Raw genomic sequence first — 15,414 nt, 5'->3', positions numbered from 1 at the left:
ATTTTGTGACAGCATTGTCTGCTGGCCTTTGCTTGAAATAATTTTGATATAATAATACTTTCTTGATAGCGCATTATGGGTATGAAAAGGCCATAATGGATTGTGGTTTAATTTTATATTATTATTTTTAAGCAAGGCTTGCATCATAACAAGGAACAGAAACATATGATCAATCATTTCTTGAATTACTCTCCTATTAACGCTACAAATCGCTAGCTTGAGAGTGATACTGGTAGCAGTGTTGCATTATCGGTACCAAATCCTATCCGGATGACGGAACGTTCCAAAAATTTACTATCTGTTTAATCATTCTTCTTTGCCATCTGTTGTCCTAACATCCTTTTGAAATTATGGACTTCCATTTTTGGCTTCCTAGACTTGGATTTACCCGTAATCGGAATGAGGTACCTGCGTAAACTCCAGATCGAACACTGAACAGTCCATCAACTCAAAAATTCTCCTGGAATTTCTGGATTCTTTGACCTGTCTAGACCCGCAGCAGGTCAGTCTTGCGTACGAACAGATGGTCTAGAAGAGGTTTTCTACACGTTCCTTTCATGTGGAAGACCTACTCTATGATATGAATGGCATATCGTAGCAGATCATCAAACCGAAAAAAGAAAAATAAGTTAAAACCGTAGGTTATTGCACTTCCAGTGGTGATGTATATATTGGTAATGATTTAAAATGAAGATTTATTGTTGACAATCATTAATTTCATCAACAATGCTTACCATTTAATGAATGCCAACAACAGTATTGGAGTACAGTCCGTATCAACAATCGAAAAAACTAGTCGACATTAGAAACACTTTTCCATTGCCAGCTGTTTACATGCGCTTGAACAGCTTATCAATCCTGCTCTACCACGAGCTGCCGGGAATGAATTCTTTCGAACCATCCTGACATTTACAGTGCACCTATTATCCACCAAAAACCAGACACCGTGTGCGCATGACCCTGGGAACGGTTTTCCTTCCCAGTTCATTTCCACCATTTTCCATCACCAAAAACTTAGATCTTACCCAGACACGGTCCAGCGAGGACTCGAGGTGAAAAATTAACCCTAAAGTCGCACAGGGCGACATTCGGTCGCCAGCACAAGTGGCCAATCCTAGCTATCGGACTAGTGTCCTTTTTATCAATCGAACAAGAAGTAGCTCACTTTTGCTGCTAGTTAAACAGCTCGTAATTCCTAAAGTTGCCTTCTACAGCGTTTTCCTGTGCGTGCGTGCCGTTGCTTGTGTTTGCTTTATTGAGCTCGTTTCCCGTCTGCAAGAATGTGTGTGAAAAAAAACCCAAAAAATCTAGTGTCTAACCTAATCGGTCAATTATGGTGCTGTCGGTGGTAAATGTCTGCATTTCTATCGACCAGTATGTAAATTTCTACACCCCTCGACCAATTCTAAATCGATAATGGACAGGCGAATCCGCGTGCATACGTAATTGAAGGTGCTGCAAATCATCGCCAACAAGTATGTGAGGATACTTGAGCCCGGAACTCCCCGCAGGGAGGTGTATATACGGTGACTCGTTACTGCACGAGTGAAGTAATCCGCATACTGCTGTCCCATCGGCCAGCTAGCCAGTGGGAGGAATATTATATAACGTTGTTTAATTAAAGTTGCAAAAACTAATTCTTCGCTTGCTAAGTATGCAAAGCAACGGATAAAGTTTCCCCCACAACACGAACCCATCCATCCACCCAACCCTCCCTGCCCGTAACGTTTCCGTTCCATCGATTGATGAGCCAGCGGCGGCGACCATCATGGCTCGCAAAATTCCGTTCAAAGTGGTGTTTGCGTCAGGTACGAGGGCATTAAAATTGTATCAACCCGTGAGCCAGTGTTGTGACTCGAGTTTTCTTCCAACTAGACGAAGACTCGGACTATCCGGCCAGCGAGCTAAACAGTCACAGCCCGACCGTGCACGGATGGCGCTCCAATGCCGACAGTTCCGTCAGTCCGAAGGAAATCGTGCTGCGGTTCTTCCATCCAGCTCGCATCGTACGGATACAGGTGCTGGCCCATCAGTATTACATCCGTAAGTATCATCCGCGCTATCACACGCCATTAGGGCTCGTGGGATGTTCATGCGGTTCATCGCCATGAACACAGTCGGCAAGCGTTGTTGTTTTCGGGAGTGAACTTGTGTTCGCTCCCGAAGTTAAAATATTCACTCCCTCACTCTCTCTCTCGCTCATCCATGGTAAACACGTGGCGATTTTTATTGGTGTTTATATCCGGCGCACGTGAGAGTGTTTGTGACTGGCCGGCCGTTTCCGGTTCTTGCCGTTTTCTTGCTGGCCGCTAGCGAATGTGCTTCGGTAAACATGAATTAATTGATAAATGGTGTGGAAAGCGTACCGCTTTGGCTGATAGCCGAGCGACGAGCATGTTGGCACCCATAATTCAAATTATGTCCACGTGTATTGATTGTACGTGAAACACTATTCGTTGCTACACGAATCCATCGATTTATAATAATTGACCAAACATCGGAAATATGTAACCCCTAACACCATCCATCTATAACCACTTGGAAGTATATTAAGCTTGTTTGTCCTCGTTTTAGCCGAACGCATCGAACTGTGGATACACTACTCGAGCAAAAGTGCTCCCAGTACGCCCTCCAGCCAAAGCTTCGAGTATATGGGCTTTGTGGCACTGTCGGACAATGCCAGCACCAACTTTACCTCGCGCGAGCTGCAAAGCGTGTCGGTCGCACCGAAGGTTGGTTCCCACCTAAAGCTACGCCTCGGACCAGCACATCCGAACCAGTACAACAAGGATAATCAGGTGGCCCTGCTTGCAATCAACATACTCGGTGAGGAGCTAACGTCGGAAGAGCTGGCTGCATCTCAGGGCAATGTTACATCGCTTCTGAACGCGATACCGGCAAACATCGACACGTTGAACAGCTCGCTAGCATCCGCTTGTGACGATCTGTCCTACTCGATGTACGTGGAGGAGAGTATCTGTGAGGTTGTGCGAAAGATGGAGCTTCTCAAGGTGCAAGCCGTTCAAGGTGAGTTTGATTGCAGATAAGTCTTAAGAGATAAGTTTACTGAATGATCCTTACGTTCCAGACGAACGCTTTGAGTATGCCCGAAAGCTGAAGCTATGCATGGGCGCTCTCCGCACGGCTGGTGAGCGACTCGGACGGTACGCACTGGCCAAACGGCAGGCAGTGCAGGCAGAGGACTTTACCACCGCCCGGTTACGCAAGGAGCAGATCGAGATGTACCGTAAGGCCGTGTTTGACCAGCTGCGAGTGGAGCTGCTGCTCCAAAGTGACAAGAGCGTCACGAGTAACGATTCCTGTTCGGAGCTGTACGCTTCCAAGCCAACGTTGCCTTCACCGCCCAGCTTGCAGGATGTGGCCAGTGCGCTATCGGGCGACTCGACGCTACCGCACGCACACCACCTGCACACACAGGTTGGGCAGGATGGTACGAAGCTACCGGCCGGTGATGCGACAGACTCCACCGCCAGTAATTCCACCACAACCACAGCATCGGCGTCGAGCGGAGGTAGCACCACGGTAAAGGCGGATGGACGTGTTTCCCAGCAAAGTCTTACACGTCCGGAGGAGATAGCGCAGAGCTCGCCGCTGCTGAGTCACAAGGGACGAAGTCCGATGCGATCGCCCACAAACACGGGATCGTTGCGACGGCGGAACAAAAGCGCACCGCGCAACAGCTACGAGGATTACGATGAGCGTGCGATCCCTACTCTTAGGTTCGTGGATGATGTTGTCCCTTAGAAATACAGAACGAACATTAATCTTATACTATCATTTACAGTACCCACACGAATGACTTTCTTCGGGAATGTCAAGGAACGGCAATGATCGAGCAGGAAGGTGGAAAGATTCGCTGTAAGCTGAACGATCGCGAACGTCGCCAGGCAGCGCTCCCGATATTGATCTTCGGCATGGAGCTAGTTGAATTGATATATTCGCGTCAGTACACGGATCGTGAGGAAGGATTGATAAGATTGAGAGGCATTCTGAAGCATGAAATCGAACCGGAGCCCCAGATTCAAGCAGCCCAGGCTGGACCAAATAAGATATGTCGTGGTGCAACACTGCTTTTACACCGAGGTGTCCGTGATGCAGTGTTTTCTGTGTTTAGTCAAGCTACCGAGACGGTGCGGAGTTTGTTCATGGAGTTCGTTCCCAATCGGTAAGAAGAAGCTAAGAATTTAGAGATCTCAGATGCCGTTACATGGATTATTTTCTTCGCAGAGTATCCCCGAGCGAGGTGGCACGATCAGTCGATCGACTCTTGCCGGAGCTGCTGTCCAAGAGTGGCGATCCATCCGCGCGCGTTCACACACTAGCACAGCACACGATCCTTAGCATCGCGGCTTGTCCGGAGGTGCGCGAGCAACACCTCATCGCACCGGCCCTGTCGCGCCCGGTAGGCAACGGGACGCATCCCCGGCTGGCGCTGAGCCGCATGCAGATGCTGGAGCAGCTCGTGCTGAGCCAGGGCATCTCGAACGACAAGCAGAGCGGGCTCGCCTGTCGAACGCTCTCGGAGGCCGGCTGCTCCGGCATCCACCATCCGGCCGAGTCGGTGCGAAAGGTCGCCGAGCGGGTGCTGCTGCTGGTGTACAAGGTGAACCCGCGGTTGGTGCGCAAACAGCTCCCACCGGACGATGACATCACGCGAAGGAATCTGCTCTACCGGCAGCTGTTCGCTGAGTTCGACAAGATCGATCTGCAGGCAAGTGTCACCGTGACTGGGATACATTCACAACAGCACTAATCATGTACGTTCATTCCGATCCTTAACAGCGCAAGAAGGAAATGCTGGAGAACAAACAGTTCTGTGGACCGGTGTCGTTTGCCGGCATCTGTTCGCCACCGATGTCCAGCAGCTCGAAGAGTTCCCCACCGGTGGAGATCCGCAACAAGAGCCGTTACGATGGCCGCACAATCGTCAGTTTCTCCGACACACAGACCGGTAGTTGGCAGTCTAGTTTCAGTTCCATGAAATTACAGGATACCCACTCGAGCCCGGTACGGCGGCTGGACGCGACGACCGCCGGCATCATCAAGAGCAAGAGTGGACACGCCATCGGGCACCACGGCCAGTGGGCAATGGCAGACGCGCCGGTGACGAGTGCGACCGTCGATTTGGAGAGCGCTCGGGACAGTAATGGGGGTGCGTACTACGACAAGCTGGAACCGGTGGCCGGTGGACACTGCAATGGGAAGGATCGTCCGAAGCTGTCCCAGCACAAGACCGCCATGTACGATAGTACGATCGGGTTTTTGCCTGGAACGGCGGGCGCGCCCGAGAATGGCAGTGACTCACGCAAGAGCTCCAACTCGGACTCGTTCGAAGGCATCGAGAGTGAGATGTGAGTGAGCGGGAAGTGTTTGGTGAACATTTTTCAAAGCAAAGCATTTTTCATTCTAGCCGTTGTCCGTTCTGTGATTGGATTTGCCATGGAGATCCCACCCAGCTAGACAAGCACTACTGGAAGGCGTGCCCCGTGTTGACGAAATGTCCCCAGTGTAGTCAAATACTGGAAGTGGCGGCACTCTCCGGACATTTGATCAGTAAGACTAATACTCGCTTGAAAGCCTGAAGACATAGCATTGATGAGCATGAACTTTGTTTGCAGATGAATGTGAGGCCAAAACCAGCTACTTGTCCTGCGAACGGTGCACAGAATCGGTCCACAAGGATCTCTACGAGTACCACCTGATGGAGGACTTTTGCCGAGGTGCTTTTTCACACGTCTTAGGTACTCAATTGAACGAAGACGTAACTGTTGCTTACACCTTTCCAGAGCTTACTACAGGAGCGGCCCGATGTCCACTGTGCCACGACGATGTGTTACTACCGCTGGATGGTGGCTGGAAGCGGCACCTACTCAGCCGTGCCGGCTGCCTCGGGAACACTCGTCGTCGAGCTCCGACTCAGTGATGTCGGCACCTCGTCCGGAAGTACCGATTTTTCCCACTTTTTCAATCAAATATTCCAGGTGCACGATTTAGGTAGAAATTTAATGCAATCAGTGCTGTTAGCGTAAAGCAGAGGCGGTGGCTTTTTCGGGCCCAATCTTAAGAAGTAGCAGCAAGGGCCTCGTAGCCCGGTATGAAGTTTATAAAGATACTACCTTAACAACGGAAAGACTTACGTGCTAAAGCAATGGTTGGTTGGCATTGGATATTTTATGGCGCATTCGTTTCATTACCATCGGGATTGGCAGACGCTACTTCGCACATTTACTGAGCTTCTTCGGGCGAATGGAACCTCAACCAACACATACACACACACAGGGCCACAGCTGTAACGCAAAAGACTTCTCTTATTGCCAGTACGCCTAACGCAATTGGTTGCTAAACTTTAACGATAAATCTGCTCCAAGCGAACCAAACCAAACTGTATGAAAAGTGAACCCCACTCACGGATGCTCTCACAGGAGAATTGGAGCAGAATTGATATTCTGAACGGCAAGAAGCAGTATTTCGAACCAGCAACTCTCGACTGCAGTTAACCGGGAGTACACTATTAGCAGTTTTACTAACATACTTTTATCGGTAGTACAATTTTGTTGTCTAGATTTTTTTAAATGGCAAATGACAGCGAGAGTACACTCACACAGACACACAAATCAAACCCGCTACGCAGGTATTGGAAGGCCACGTTAATCCTCTAATCAATCGAAAATCTACATTTTGATCTCACGGCCATTCGGTGCCGGTAGTAGTGGTGATACTTAAGTATTGAGTACGTACACAAGATAAGTAATACAATCGATTTGTCCAGCTCGAAGAATTTGGATCAAGGTAAACTTATTTCCCGTCCTTAAAAAAAAGAAATCACCAATAAAAAATAAAATGGAAAAATTTAACAAACTCAAATTAAGTGTGATTGAACAAATGGAAAGAATCACTGAATTTAAATGCTATTAAAGATTACTTAATTTTTTGAACCAAATAGACAAAAATAATTCATTAACAATCGGCTTACAACTATCTCGTTAAGCCCCTGCATCCTCTAATCTGATCAATCGAGGTCAAAAGGTTAAATCCAATTGAAATCACCACACCAGGCTCATCGTTCGGCCCGGTCCGGTCAGTATGTGAGTGACGGTGATAGTGTCCGCAGCATCTCGCTACAAGTGTTCCAGCTGCAAGTACTGATTACCGTGTAACTGAGACAAGCAAATGGCATTGGAAGGTTCTAAGTGACTCCCGTCAAGCAGTGTAAAAAGTAATTGCCTCGTACCTACTTTTGCGTGATCGTTTAAACAGTTTTGTCTTTTGTATGAATTTGCCGTGAAAAGCATTACCATGACGAACCTCGTCAGATGGTCTACCGTATGGTTGGTGGTTGTGGTCGCCATCGCAGCCGGTCCCGTACCACTCCAATCCCCCACCAATGCACCTACGCTATCCGAGACCGAAGTTCGCCAATCTTTGGAAACGATCGAACAGCGTTATCAGCAAGCGAAAGCCCTGCAAACGCTAGCTGCCTGGGAGTACGGGTCGAACTTGACGCAGATTAACCTGGCGAAAAAGACGAAAGCCGCTACCGAGTTCGCAGAGGTGGCTAAGGTCGGTACAATAAAATAAAATGGTTGAATGGCCATTTTAGATGGTGAGCTCTAGTGATCGTTTTTCACTCGATTTGCTCACTTCGATAGACAATAGCGGAAGAACTGCGCCAACTGCCGACCGATCAGCTGACGGACGACGATCTGAAGCGTCGAATACAGAAACTTTCCAAGCTGAAGTATGCCGTCCTGCCGGCGGATCAATTCAAGGAGCTGCTGGGTGCGATCGCCACCATGGAATCGAACTACGCAAAGGCAAAGTTCTGCGCATTCGGTGATTCGGCCAAGTGTGACCTTTCGCTCGATCCGGAGCTGACGGAAATCTTTGCCAACCATCGCGATCCGGAGGAGCTGAAGTACTACTGGGTTCAGTGGTACAATGCGACCGGGGCACCGGTCCGCGAGTCCTTCCAGAAGTACGTTGAGCTGAACCGGCAGGCGGCCCTTCGGAATAGTAAGTAGTGCGGAAGCGGCAATGTTTGATCGGCGGTACGCTACACACGATGCCCTCCAGATTTCAGCTCCGGGGCGGACGTTTGGTTGAGCGAGTACGACGATAGCACGTTCGGGCAGCAGGTCGATGACGTTATCGAGCAGATACGACCTCTGTACGAGCAGCTGCACGCATACGTGCGGTTCAAGCTGCGCCAAAAGTATGGCGATAAGCTGGTGTCTCCGACCGGTCCCATCCCGATGCATATGCTCGGTAACCTGTGGGCGCAGACTTGGGACAATGTAAGTAATGCTTTTCAGAGACGCCAATGAGCTTACTGACGATCTCATGAATTCGCTTAAAGATTGCCGATTTTACCACACCGTTCCCGGAGAAAAAGCTGCTGGACGTGACGGATGAAATGATCCGCCAGGGCTACACGCCGATCAAGATGTTCCAGATGGGAGACGATTTCTTCACCTCGCTCAACATGACCAAGCTACCTCAGTGAGTTGTTAGTTAAGAGGTTTACTCCGAAGAATCTTTTTTTTTTAACGTTTATGTTATCTTTATCCACAAACAGATCGTTCTGGGAAAAGAGCATCCTCGTAAAACCGGCCGACGGGCGTGACCTGGTGTGCCACGCGAGCGCTTGGGACTTTTTCTCGATCGACGATGTACGGATCAAGCAGTGCACGCGCGTAAATATGCGTGAGTTTTTCGTGGTTCATCACGAGCTCGGCCACATCCAGTACTATCTGCAGTATCAGCATCAGCCCGTCGAGTTCCGTGGTGGAGCGAATCCCGGCTTCCACGAAGCCGTCGGAGACGTGCTTTCGCTGTCCGTATCGACACCGAAGCATCTGAAGAAGGTTGGTCTGCTGAAGGACTACGAAGAAGACGAGCAGGTTAAGATCAACCAGTTCTATCGGGCCGGTGTAACGAAGCTAGTGTTTCTGCCGTTCGCCTACACGCTGGACAAATATCGATGGGGTGTGTTCCGTGGGGAAATTAAGCCGAAGGATTATAACTGCAAGTTCTGGGAGTTGCGATCGCGCTATTCCGGCGTTGAACCACCGGTGGTACGCACCGAGCAGGACTTTGACGCTCCGGCCAAGTATCATGTGTCGGCCGATGTGGAATACCTGCGGTACTTCGTGTCGTACGTCATACAGTTCCAGTTCCATCGGGCAGCGTGTGCCCTGGCGGGAGAGTACGTGAAGGGTGATCCGGAGAAAACGCTTAACAATTGTGACATTTATCAGAGCACTGCCGCGGGTAATAAGCTGAAGTAAGTCACTATGTTCTGTAAGAGAAAAAGGTGAGAAGGGAGTGTGTGTGTCTAAATGCCGGCATTATTTGCAGAGAAATGCTTGCACTGGGATCGTCGAAACCGTGGCCAGATGCGATGGAGGTGCTTACCGGCGAGCGGAAGATGAGTGCGGACGCTATTCTGGAATACTTCGAGCCACTGTACCGATGGTTGCTGGAGGAAAATGCTCGCGTTGGAGCGCACGTTGGCTGGACCGACTCCCAAAGTAAGTGTTGGAAGTTTTGGCAAAAGAAATCATTCACCTTCAGTTGTTTCTCATTTTCAGAATGCGTCTCCACCACTACTGCGCCTATCGACTTCATGGAGGCTTAAATGAGACATGTTGAATGAGTCCTTAATACTATGGAATAATATTAACATTTTACCTTGATTTTGATTTATCATATGGACCTCGAATAAAACATTATAAATGACTTTCTACTAGGGTACATGAATAATGTCTTTGTTCATTTCTTTTAAAGGACACAAGCCGGCAAATCGTGAGGATTTAAAATGAAATTGAAAACATATTTCAGACCTTCCCGAGCCTGAGCGTTTCGTAAGGCACAGGACGCTCCAGACAAATAAATCAAGCCGTTTATTGATTAAAGCGTTGGAACCGGTTCCTGCATGTGTTCCTAATTTTGGAACGATCGCACGTCAAACCATCTTCATTTGCGTCATTCCGTTTAACGGCCGCCAACAGAACTTTGTGCGAAAATAATGTGAAACAAGCGATAACGTGTAAATGTTTACTTTAAAGCTCTGTTTCTGTCAAGCGAATTTATATTTTGCAACTCCACCGCATTATGAGGTTTAAGCGCAGAGTCTGTAATTCAATTCTCTTCCAGGGAGCGCTGAGCAAGTTTCATTGCAAACCATTATCGACAGAGACTTATAAACGGAAATAGAACGATCGATTGGACATCCAGCAACCGATGCGCACTGTACGTGGAAGCAGATAAACATCTCGTGATGTGATAAATATCATCTGGGATTGTCATCTCTTTTTTTCTCTCTCCTCTGTGTCACATTACCGACGATAGATCAACGTAAATACGGGCGCTATAAAAACGGTAACGACACCGCAGCCCTTCTCAGAGTAACTCGGATTTCGGTGCAGAATACGCATCGGGCGCAATCAATTCCAATCCGGATCATTCGAAACAACACTTGGAACGGCGGATGCCATGGCAAAGTGCGGTGTCAGGGAAGTGATCGTGGTGCTGGTGTTAATTGGTGTGAGGCCGCCATCACTGGCACTGCCCGCAACCGAATTAAATGAGGTGGAAGTGAGTGAATCGATGGCTCGCCAGTTTCTTAACGAGCTCGAGAACGATATACTGGAGATCAACTACAACACAACGCTGCAGTCCTGGAACTACGAAACGAATATTACGGACGATACGCTCGATATGCGCAACGATGCCGTCGACGATCAGTCGCGGTTTCTTAAGGTACAGGATCAGTTTTTGACGGTTACATCACAGCGTGGTGGATAGAGCTAACGGGAGTGCGGATTAACGTACAGCTTCCACTTCTACGATCGATCGAGCAGATAGAATCGGGCTTTGGGCGATCTGTCAAACTCGAACTCGTGAAGCTGTGGGATAAATGGAGGATCACTGAGGTGGTTGGTGTGGTCCACATTTTGCATCACTTTCGTTGAACTGGTTATACTTGTTTTGGGCCCTGCGTGCTGCCGAGTTCTCGGCGATCTTGATCTTCTTCGGTCGGTGGGAAACAAGTTTTGGGGATCAAGTACTTCTCAGTTCCGTTTTTGCCGATCGTGCGTTGAGGATCCTCGTCAGCTGTCGGAAAACCGGAATTCGATTGCAATGGGACTTTGTTTTCGTTTTGTCGCCCGTCGATACTTTTAAGCTTTTAAGCCTCTACCGACGCTGAAAGAAAGTAGATGTATTTTTGTCAACCATGATCATTACTTTTGCAAATAAGTCGGGACCAACTTCAACAATGGTATGTCCAGCATCATGATGGTTTTTGGCAATGGATTCCAAAATAATCGTTCCATGAGTACTGTTGGCGCGGGTAAAATTTCAACGGTCCAGTTATTCGACTAACAACACCCCCTAGTTACCGACACCCAACCCCTATCGGACCAGGCAGCGCCGGAGCAATGCCCTTCTTAATTCAACATAATTGTATGCACAAATCGAACCACAATCCAGTTTGCCAACCAGAGTGGCCGGATCCGTCAGCAATCACCAAAGCTTGCCGGCGCCGGACCCGGTTCTCCTTCTTGACGAACCCGTTCTTCTTCCATTGTTTTGATGCACGCGAACGAGAATTGAGGTGGGCGGGTGTTGCTATAAGAAAGCTTTCGCCGCTGTACGTTCAGTTCAGTTGTCACCCGACCGCCGCCAGGGTTGGATACGTGAAGCAAATGATTCGAGCAATCGTCAGAACGAACCGTATGGTTCCAACACTGCTGCTGCTGCTGCTGGTGATTACCTTCGGAGCTTCAGCGCGCGCTACGGATCCGGAGCTAGAACGTAGTGAGTTGGCCGCCCAGCGCTATGTGACCGATCTGGAGGAGGAGATACTGGCGCGCAACAATAACGCGACCGAGCTTTCGTGGGCCTACGAGTCGAACATCACGGAGGAAGCATTGAAGCAGCGCAATGAGGCTGCATCGCGCAATGCGAACTTTTTCAAGGTGCGATTACCGGCCAGTTCTTGGGAGGGGGTTGGTTAGGACCAAGGTCCCGCGGTGTGTGGGCGGAACGCCACAAATTGTACCTCAAACGCAAGCGGTGCTTAGTTTGTATGCATGTCATTAGCTAGTTGGCGAGTTGTGAGTCAGTGTATAAACATCGCGACGGCCGGTCATCTTCGTATCATCAGTGCGTATCCGATAGTATCGCACAAGGTCTTTACCTCGCCGAGACCTTCAACGACATTTATCGATGGCTGGATGGAAGGATGGTGGATCTCGGCAAGTTTGCGCCGTTCTCAGTTGAACAAATCCAGCCCATGGTGACACTGGCGCCATTGTAAGGGCGCCCCTATCAGCAGCGGATGACTATTTTTGGTCAGTAGGAAATCTCATCGCGACCGGCATCAACCACCGCAAACCGGTTGAATTTCGCGGGAACTATCGAATATTTATAGCTTGTGATAACAATCACCGCACAGCTTGCGCAAACAGTGATCACCAAACGGAAGATGTTGTCAGCTGTGAGCGGATCGACATCCGATACTGGAACATAACAATAAGCACCAGCTGGCGCCAACCGAGCGCTCAACTTCCTTTCGCCGTCTATCAATTCATGACCAAACTTTCATGAGCCGTACTCGCGATTGAGTAGAAAAAAAGTCACTACAAAGCTGCTAACTACTTTGCTTCCCAGCGATAAAGCATGGCCAGCAGACTGAGAAGGCCACCAAGGTTGATTGAAATTACGCAGAGGAAGGGAATACTTTTTTTTTTGCAGCTTGTATACCCTGCGAGCTCTGCCATCTTCATCGCATTTCGTAACGCACGTGATCGGTCAGAACGATTTTGATCGAGCAGTTATGGTCGAGCGGCCGTACACAATTCATTCGTCCACTGTTGGACGGTGCGTGCGGAACCCGCTCTGTGTTTGTCATCCCGAAAGCCGAGCGCACTATGATGAGGCACACTTTTTGGTGCTGTCTGCTAGTGCTGCTAGTGAACGGAAGTGTGATCGATCGCAACCGTGTATGGCACGAGGAACGATCGGTTTGGATGTACCTGAACTCGATCGAATCGGCAACATTGCGACGCACGCACCGCGAAACCGTTGCGTCGTGGGATTACGAATCGAACATCACCGAACATACGGCGGAAGTTTCGATGAAGGTGGCACTGGACAATGCAGCATTTTGGAAGGTGCTAATCGTGCGCTAAACACTTGCGGGATACGTTGGGGTGTAAAATGGCTGCTTTACTTTTTGGGCATAAATAAACTCTGCTCTCTTTATCTCCCTCACACAGGAAGTGGCCCGCGAGTTACGGCTGTACGATTATAACAGCTTCAAGGATGCCGATCTGAAGCGTCGTATCAAGAAGCTTACCGATCTGGGATATGCGGCGCTTGATGAGCCAAAGTTTTCCCAGCTCGTCGATGCCATCTCGCGCATGCAGGAGAACTATGCCACGGCGAAGGTGTGCCAGTATCAGAACGCGTCAAACTGTAACTTTGGGCTGGAACCGGAGCTGACGGAGACGCTGGCGAAGAGCCGCGATCCGGAGGAGCTTAAGTACTACTGGGTGCAATGGCACGAGGTTGCTGGTAAGCCGGTACGGAAGGACTTTGATGAGTATGTGGCGCTGAACCGAGAAGCAGCTCAGCTAAACAGTGAGTGCAACGGATTAGATCCTTGAAGCAGAGAAAACTCTAATGCAAATTGTTTTGTCCACAGACTTCACCTCAGGTGCTGAGTATTGGTTGGACGCGTACGAGGATGATACGTTCGAGCAACAGGTTGACGCTGCGATCGAACAGATCCGTCCACTGTACGAACAGATCCATGGTTACGTTCGATACAAGCTAAGGAAGCACTACGGCAGTGAGATCGTATCGGAGAAGGGTCCGATTCCGATTCATCTGCTCGGTAACATGTGGGGACAAACCTGGGATAACATTGCCGATATCACGACTCCCTTCCCGAACAAGAAGCTGCTGGATGTTACCGAAGAGATGGTTCGCCAGGGTTACACTGCAGTGAAGATGTTCGAGATGGGCGATCAGTTCTTCCAGTCGTTGAACATGACCAAGCTGCCACCGTAAGCAAGAGGAAATCTCCTGAAAGTAGCTGTATTCCTAAACAGTTCCCATATACTTTCAGCACCTTCTGGGAGAAGAGTATTTTGGAAAAACCGAACGATGGTCGCGAGCTGGTGTGCCACGCTAGTGCATGGGACTTCTACAAGAAGGATGACGTACGCATCAAGCAGTGCACACGCATCAACATGGAGGACTTCTTTACGGTGCATCACGAGCTGGGACACATCCAGTACTATCTGCAATATCAGCATCTGCCGAGCGTGTACCGTGAAGGAGCCAACCCTGGTTTCCATGAGGCCGTTGGTGATGTACTGTCGCTTTCCGTTTCCACTCCGAAGCATCTGGAAAAGATCGGACTCCTGAAGGACTTTATACTGGACGAGGAATCGAAGCTGAACCAGTTCTATCAAGCAGGTCTGTCGAAGCTGGTGTTCCTGCCGTTCGCTTACACACTGGACAAATATCGCTGGGAAATATTCCGTGGTGATGTCAAGCCGGAACATTACAACTGTAAGTTCTGGGAGATGCGCTCGAAGTACTCCGGCCTGGAGCCACCGGTTGAAAGAGGCGAGAGCGATTTTGATGCTGCGGCGAAGTATCACGTGTCGGCCGATGTTGAGTACCTGCGATACTTTGTGTCGTACATCGTGCAGTTCCAGTTCCATCGGGCTGCTTGTGAGAAGGCTGGCCAGTACGTGAAGGGTGATCCGGAGAAGACGCTTAACAATTGCGATATCTATCAGAGCGCTGAGGCTGGTAATGCGCTGAAGGCGATGTTGGCGATGGGATCCTCGAAGCCGTGGCCAGATGCGATGGAAGTGCTGACCGGGCAGCGCAAGATGAGTGCGGATGCGTTGATCGAATACTTTAAACCACTGTACGATTGGTTGGTGAAGGAGAACAAAGCCCTAGGGGCGTTTGTTGGATGGGAGGAAAAACTTAGTAAGTGTGCAAGATTACCAGCAGCTGTGGAACAATCATCTCATGAATGTTTTTCTTTGCTTTTCAGAGTGCAAATCATCGTAAACTATGAGCATTTAGCGTAACGCATTTCCCGCATATGATCTCCAGACCATTAAAAGACATCGACACGATCGATTCAATGATATTGATAATCTTCTGGAGAAGAATGTTATCGTTGAGCTTCTTAATAAAGTAAGACACACAAACAAACGTGGCCGTTGACTCTTCTTAAGCTATGGAAAAGCAAAGAAAACTGTTTTCTGTCGCCAACCTTCTACCTTGCAATTCAAGTTCATCTAATCAATTGGCTGCGCGGTTGATATCGTGGATTGTTTATTGTCATCTGTTATCGGA

At 49.1% G+C, this 15,414-nt stretch overlaps 3 protein-coding genes across 10 annotated transcripts in view; 2 read left to right on the top strand and 1 right to left on the bottom strand.

Moving 5' to 3' along the window:
* The window catches only part of LOC118508807 (aryl hydrocarbon receptor nuclear translocator homolog), a 207,278-nt gene extending 200,830 nt beyond the window's left edge, over positions 1–6,448 (bottom strand). For 2 of the 3 annotated variants that reach the window (XM_036048538.1, XM_036048542.1), the window contains exon 1: positions 6,159–6,286. The gene's annotated coding sequence lies outside the window, so the exon portion shown is untranslated. Of the gene's footprint in view, positions 1–6,158; positions 6,287–6,429 lie in introns of those variants that run through there. The other variant, XM_036048543.1, reaches the window with a different exon arrangement.
* LOC118508804 (centrosomal protein of 104 kDa) lies at positions 980–6,857 on the top strand. Of its 2 annotated transcripts, XM_036048525.1 has the most exons (11): positions 989–1,808; positions 1,876–2,043; positions 2,575–3,027; positions 3,089–3,740; positions 3,806–4,186; positions 4,249–4,732; positions 4,804–4,947; positions 5,011–5,372; positions 5,432–5,574; positions 5,640–5,741; positions 5,808–6,857. In XM_036048525.1, the coding sequence occupies exons 1-11, from the start codon at positions 1,769–1,771 to the stop codon at positions 5,942–5,944; spliced, it is 3,066 nt and encodes a 1,021-aa protein (XP_035904418.1). In that variant the 5' UTR covers positions 989–1,768; the 3' UTR covers positions 5,945–6,857. The 2 variants fall into 2 exon arrangements, with proteins under 2 accessions (XP_035904417.1, XP_035904418.1); XM_036048524.1 differs by having other exon boundaries at positions 980–1,808; positions 4,804–5,372.
* Positions 6,858–7,075: 218 nt separating this feature from the next.
* On the top strand, positions 7,076–15,270 carry LOC118508810 (angiotensin-converting enzyme-like). Of its 5 annotated transcripts, XM_036048551.1 has the most exons (11): positions 7,077–7,237; positions 7,311–7,581; positions 7,671–8,034; positions 8,095–8,315; positions 8,378–8,520; positions 8,597–9,028; positions 11,750–12,002; positions 13,305–13,668; positions 13,733–14,096; positions 14,159–15,039; positions 15,107–15,270. In XM_036048551.1, the coding sequence occupies exons 2-11, from the start codon at positions 7,318–7,320 to the stop codon at positions 15,121–15,123; spliced, it is 3,303 nt and encodes a 1,100-aa protein (XP_035904444.1). In that variant the 5' UTR covers positions 7,077–7,237; positions 7,311–7,317; the 3' UTR covers positions 15,124–15,270. The 5 variants fall into 5 exon arrangements, with proteins under 5 accessions (XP_035904441.1, XP_035904444.1, XP_035904440.1 ...); XM_036048548.1 differs by lacking the exons at positions 11,750–12,002; positions 13,305–13,668; positions 13,733–14,096; positions 14,159–15,039; positions 15,107–15,270 and adding exons at positions 9,379–9,551; positions 9,612–9,776 and having other exon boundaries at positions 7,076–7,237; positions 7,279–7,581; positions 8,597–9,304; XM_036048547.1 differs by lacking the exons at positions 11,750–12,002; positions 13,305–13,668; positions 13,733–14,096; positions 14,159–15,039; positions 15,107–15,270 and adding exons at positions 9,379–9,551; positions 9,612–9,776 and having other exon boundaries at positions 8,597–9,304.
* The last annotated feature ends 144 nt before the right edge of the window (positions 15,271–15,414 follow it).

This window comes from Anopheles stephensi, chromosome 3, assembly GCF_013141755.1.
Source record: "Anopheles stephensi strain Indian chromosome 3, UCI_ANSTEP_V1.0, whole genome shotgun sequence".
NCBI lineage: Eukaryota > Metazoa > Arthropoda > Insecta > Diptera > Culicidae > Anopheles > Anopheles stephensi.
This window is presented reverse-complemented; position numbering and strand designations above follow the sequence as displayed.